Source organism: Cynara cardunculus (genome assembly GCF_001531365.2).
Source record: "Cynara cardunculus var. scolymus isolate 2C chromosome LG 1, CcrdV1, whole genome shotgun sequence".
Lineage (NCBI taxonomy): Eukaryota > Viridiplantae > Streptophyta > Magnoliopsida > Asterales > Asteraceae > Cynara > Cynara cardunculus.
In genome coordinates this window covers 18,557,288-18,563,841 of record NC_037528.1, presented here as the reverse complement: position 1 = coordinate 18,563,841, position 6,554 = coordinate 18,557,288, and the positions used below count along the sequence as shown (strand labels likewise).

Genomic DNA, 6,554 nt, shown 5'->3' with positions numbered 1-6,554 from the left:
CATGTATTTCTCTAACATTAATGAAACTGTCTCATGTATTTCTCTAAAATTAAAATTATGAAGATGATAATATCTATGATTAACACCCTCCACAATAAAAATGATTAATCAACCTCTCATAATTACAAAAAAATGAACAAAATGAAAAATTATGATTGGTTGAATGCGGTTTGCACGGTTTGTACAAATTGAGTGGTTTGCATTTGATCGCTCTCCTATATATATATATATGTGTGTGTGTGTGTGTGTGTGTGTGTGTGTTAAGATTAGCCAGTTAGGTGTGATACAATTCCTGTATCCACTTTCAGGTACATAGTTGAAATCAACCCTGTCCACACTCCATTAAGGGTAGGTAGCGGTCCCAACACTCAGATTCCATGTCTAGTGAAAGTCTTGTAAATGCCAATATATCGTGTGTTTGCAAGACATTAATATAGGAAAACCTCGTGTACAACAAGACCCCATGACACAAATCTTGAGTTAGCATGTTTTTATGTTTAAAGTCGATAGGTAGTTAATCTTCTATGACGATTCTATAAACCAACAAATACTCAAACACAGTGTGGTGCACAAATTCGTAAGTCCGAACATGATCCACGAATGACAAGGGCCCGCAAAGAAGGCCACAAACTTGATAAAGCATTTGGATGGCAGATCTTTCATGTGAAGACATCATATAGAATAATTATATGTATACTTGATGAAACATATATTGTTAAAGACAAGGTGAGGATTTTTACGACGGTCATCACAAATTTAATTCGATCAATTCGTGAAACATATATACTGAACATAAAGACATAATCATTCGAGCGTCCTTATGATTAATTACTTATGTCACTATAATTTTTACTCTTACAATCATAAAAACACACTCATTGATAAGAGTCAAAGGCAACATGAATTGTTAGCTCAATCATCTAGCCTACATCCGTTAGGGTCCACCACCTCTTGGCATCTTGTTTGAGCAACCACTTGATTCCCATTTATTAATGAAAAAAAAAAAAAAAAAAAACACACACACACAAATTAAAATCGAAAGTTATAAAATCTGAACAAATGTATAGTTAAAACAAATTGATCAGTATTCAAATTATAATAAAAGTTTTAAGTGGATCATTGAGCTAACAATGCACATAAGGGAAGATTCAACATCTACGACGACCCTTAAAACAATGTAAAAAATTTATGGTTTTATGTTTTAGATTTGACTAAAGAGACCCTTCAGTTAATCATTTTAGAAAATGTACAACATCTGAAATGAGATCAAAATAATATAACTGTCTACCATTTTGGAGCATCAATTTAACCAAATTTAATATAAATGAACCCGACTGATTGTAAAGTTTGATGATCTTTTTTGTTCATCTTTTAGCCAGACCCTACTCAAAAATTTTGCTATAGTGTAGCAACCTCAAGTAAGATAACATTATTGTTAGTATAGAGAGAGAAAAAAAAATGACGTTAAAATAACTTGAATAAAAAAAACAAAGTAGATAGACAAGTCCTAGCCATTTTCTAAAAGGCATATAAACATTCCCACTCACACGGGTTCTTCTATCAAAGAGGTTCCCCTTGAGGTGGGGCGTACATAAGAGCGGAACCTAGATAGAACACGGAGCACCGGCCCCGGCCGCCGATACAGTTACTGGAACATCTCTACCGACAAATCATTTCAATAGTACGGGTGCTGCAATCAAAGTGGATATTTGTTCTTGATGGTTAGGTTACCTTGTTGAGCGTCGTGCAAAACTTTACCAGCCCTTGACATATGAACGAGAAAACTTGTTCTTTCGGTTCTTCTGTCTTTAAACCTATCATGTGTTATTTATATGATGCAAGAGCCATTGTAATTATCAAATGACTTTAATAGCATTAATATATTCAATAAGTTGTATTAATTAATGGTAATTCATTATTTTCAAACAAAAAAAGTAACAATTTATGTTGTAACATTGTTTATCGTGGATATATAACACAGAAAGAAATATATAAAATGGTAAAAATGAATATCATAAATGGACAAGATAATTTGTTAATGATTGTTGTCCATTAAAATACAACAATAAGGACTCAATATTCAGTAGTCTTTTATCTTTAACATGGCGTATGTCGTAAGTAGCAAAATGTAAGAGAGAGTACGAAAGGATAAAAAGATATTTTCTAAATAAGAAATGTAACGATAATTCTTACGAGGAGTTGAGGACTAAAACAAGGTTATAAGGGTCCGTGTAAAGGGAAATGGAAGCACTCTGTGGGGACACACCACGACATAGGATACGAGAAACAAACGTTGAAAATGTACTCTAATGGATGTTCTGGGATATTAGAAAAATATAAGAGATATTAACCATAAAACCAAAAAGCCGCTTGAAGTCACTAAAAAACAGGAACAATCATTCCAAATCAACATAAAAAAATGTCTCAAAATGCTGGAATTCGATAAAAACACATAGAACTTACATCTAAGACATGATCTTGTGTCTTGCTCAAAAAATCAATTATGTTTGGAAAAAAAAGGTATTTTATTCCACAAATCGACACAATTATTTTTCTCTCGGTCAAACAACGTTGACTTTTTGACATGAAGATGTTTGTTCCACTTTAAAAATGCACTATCACTGATAAGAAGGGATCTGTATCTTTTGATCACCTTTAATCTCAAACTCAATCATGAATCGCGTTTGATATAAGTATTGATCCGATGTATCTCATCCTCATATGCATCTAAGGATGAAGATCCCTTTTCATTTTAACTTTCGTTGTCATTGAAACCCAACGGTTATTGATAATACCTAAAAACTTATAATAACAGACTACTCAAAATCATGGTACAGGTGGTCTTTAATTAAAACTTATAATATCCCATCTCTACGTGAATTACATGTAAGACATATTTTTGAATAGTATTTTACAAAAAAATCCCTTTTGTTCCGAATCTGTGATGCTGATGGAGCGCGCCAACACCTGGATCCCTTGTGTAGGGAGTCATTACACCTGTTAAATCGAATCCGCAACCCCTATGATCAACGGTCCAGATTTCATCTTTCTCCGGTGATAAATTGTGTCGCATACGGTCTCTATCGTAATGTAACCTTGCCGGAGCCACACACAGAGAGAAATGGACGGAAGGACCCAAAAACCTAGACTCGACCCCGGAGCTCTCCTCCGAGTCTCCGATCACTTCCTCCGCCGCCGTCATTTCGACGATTGTCGTAAATACGCTCACCAAGCTCACCAAATCGACCCTAATTTTCCTGGAATCTCCGAAATCGTGGCCGTTGCCGACGTTTTAATCGCCTCAAAGTGTCGAATCTCGACCGGAGACGTACCTGACTGGTACGCGGTCATGCAACTCGATCGCTATTCAGACGATTCTGATTTAATCAGACAACGGTTCAATCACTTGTACGGGCTTTTAGACCCTAGCAACAACAAGTTCTCTTTGGCAAAAGAAGCCTTCAATATTGTTTGCGATGCTTGGTATGTCTTGTCGAATCCTTTACAGAAACTAGAATTTGATGATGCGCTTAAGAAACATTTGGATGATTTTGCCTTTTGGACTGTTTGCCCTTACTGCTATTATCTGTATGAGTATCCTAGGGTTTATTTTGAGATTTGTTTGAGGTGTCCGAATGATAAATGTTCAAAAGCGTTTACGTGTGTGGAAATTGATCGGCCTCCGGCCGAGGTTTTGATGGAGGGCAAGTACTTGTGCGCCGGATTTTTGCCGGTAGGGTTTCAGCACGGTAGTTGGAACCCATTTGTGCCACCGAAAAAAGAGAAAGTGAATGCTAGCGATGATGCTGGTAATTGTGTGGACATATCCGATGATGATGATGATCAAGTTGAGACCAAGAGTGATAAATCTCTTAATGTTAGTATTGAGGAAGTTCATGAAGGTGCGGGAAGTGTAAAAATGGACGGTGGAATGCCAACCATGAAGCCTGCTATGGGAAGGAAGAAGTCAGTAGCTAAGAAAACCAAGAAGCTGACTGGCGTTGGGAACAGAGTGACAAAAGAGGGGTTTGTACATAGGGAAGAAACAGAACTGAAGGTGTGTTCTACTGATAAGGATCATGAGGGTTGTGAAAATGACTTTAGTTTTGGGGATCTCGGAGGACCCATTGATCCGACGAATGGTGGGGAAGTAGAATTTTATGATGCTGATGGCGACATCCTTGTGAGTCTGCAGAATGGTATGTGATGGTTATGACGCAGCTGCAAGAGTATCCCCTTGGTCGTGTTAGGTACATAATCGGTCTCCTTCTTTATGTACAAAATTCAGCTTCGTGTTCAGGGATCTGAAAATATGGTAGAAATTGCAACTAGACTACTTGGTTTCCTGGTGTTCTTGTTATGGGGAAGCTATGCAAATATCACTATAGATTAGTAGACTATGATCCTAGGAATAGTTTTCTGACCATTGGTAATGCTTTTCCTATAGATTACTTCATTCTGATGGTAGCTTTTTGTAGAAATTGAGCTGGATGTAAATCGAATATCTATCTATATTAACGTGCTTAGTTTGGCCGCAATTTTTTTGCCTGGTTTTCCTGGTATTCTGGCTAGTTTGTTCACTATAATTGCTCCAAACTTTCTGCCTGAAGTTAAAATATTTGTGATGTTTATGAGCTCAAATTGTCTCTGGACAGTAGTAAACATAGCAAGCATGCTCACGCTGTGCTGCATTCAATATAACTCATAGGATTCAGGAGAGAATCTGAATGGCAAATATGATGATTATTCCACATCCTCATGCTCGTTAGCTAATGGGTACTACAAGCCAATCAATTTGTTGTAAATGACAAGGTGTGAGGGAGAGAGCTGCCTGCTAATTTAGAACAAATTTTGAATGCTTGGATGACCATTCAATATAATGATGTATTTAGAGTATACTCTGGATTATATCCTGTTTAAGGGTTTAACAAAGCTCTCACTTGACTTGCAATTAGAAATTCAACGAATCAGTAGGTTCAGAAACATATAATCCATGAGTACAATCATTAAGAAGGTTTGATGTGCTTGCTGCATGGTTTGTGTCCATATGAACTTCATTTATCTTGTCTGTTCTGTAACATGTTTGATGCCACAATTTATGCTTTAGTTCTGGACAGTGATTCTCATCTCACTTTCTGCCGGCAATGCGACCAGTATATATGTATACATTTTGTACTGTTCTTATTTACCTTTGCTATTTGCATTAGCTCATTATTTTTTGATGAATATAAATATTTTTCTGAAATAACACAGACCTTGAATGTGAAAGTTTCTGGTTAATTGGGGTTTATTTTCTGGGGCAGTGGAGAACATCTTGCTAAACTGTGAAACCTGGGTTATTTGTACTTAATTTTAGTTGGATGCTAAATTAGAGACAAGTTTGGTAGTCAAGTTTTACAATTGGCCTAGTTGGAGTGGATTGTATCATCTAATTCAGGGGCTCTAACACTCAGCTAAGCTTAGGTTCTTACTGAGGTGAACATAGCCAACCTGTTGGTGTTTGCATTTAGGGACCGAGGAACTGGGTGGGGAATCGACTTATTTTCTACTTTCTAGGGCTGGCCTGTTGGACCTGCTTGCATAGGGTTGTATTTATATAACAAAAGTTTACAACACAAAAATCATGAAATAACAAATATATAGAGAAAAGGAGTTTGATCATTAGAATAAAGATTGCAAGATTAAAAATCGAGGGTTGCATTTGGTTTGTCCAAGCAAAAGAAGAAACTTCAGGTTTGTGATAACAAGACTAGGAACATTCAAAGACAAACCACAGATATCACTCGTTCCCTTCATAATCCTTACAGATCCATTTGAGACAAAATACCAATTCTACTCGAAGCTTTAAACTTTATGAATATATATTCATCCACATAGATTGATTTGTGAGTAGCAAATGTAGTAACTGCAACCGAAATGAGACCATCATGTTTTATGTAATTTGCGGTGATTGATATGAGGGATGATTTTTGTAATCAAGCCCGTTCCTGACATTTTATGGGCGACGAATATAAAAACAGAACCCACTGCAAAAAAGAAGGCTTTTAGCAACGACTTTTGTCGTCGCTAAAGTTCATTTATGATCAGATAGAGTATATAACAACATGTTGTCATTATAACTTGTGCCGAAAACATGTCATCGCTAAAAGGCGCATCGTCAAAGTTCACTTTTTTTGTAGTGACCCTCAGTAAGTACGAAAATAAATTCAATAAATGTTTTTCATTAGTAGAAAATTGAGTACAATAAATGCTAATAATTTACTGATGAAAGAAAATCATATTTATCTTTATTATAGATATATAAAAGAGTTGTTAAATTTACGGACTTCTTGTTAGGTAATTTGAACCCAAGAGTATAAAAACTATGATTGATAATTTTTTTATAAAAAGGCAAGAGTATAAGAAATATGTGTTATTTTGATATAAAAAGATAATTCGTGTGAATGAAGTAATCGTGAGTGTCAATGAGAGATCAATAATAAAGAAGATTATCAAGGTTTTCTAGACAAGTAGACAAATGAGGATCAGTAAGAATATGAAAGAAAAAATTATCC

General features: G+C 35.8%; 1 protein-coding gene across 1 annotated transcript; it reads left to right on the top strand.

Annotated features, from left to right (window-relative positions):
• The first annotated feature begins 3,087 nt into the window (after positions 1 to 3,087).
• Positions 3,088 to 4,536, top strand: LOC112526238. Its single transcript, XM_025136552.1, has one exon. It carries the CDS (start codon positions 3,122 to 3,124, stop codon positions 4,205 to 4,207), a length of 1,086 nt encoding a protein of 361 aa, XP_024992320.1. The 5' UTR covers positions 3,088 to 3,121; the 3' UTR covers positions 4,208 to 4,536.
• The last annotated feature ends 2,018 nt before the right edge of the window (positions 4,537 to 6,554 follow it).

Bases quoted from the DNA above. Each gene is read 5' to 3' on its own strand.
- LOC112526238 (XM_025136552.1), top strand. From the start codon at position 3,122: ATGGACGGAAGGACCCAAAAACCTAGACTCGACCCCGGAGCTCTCCTC.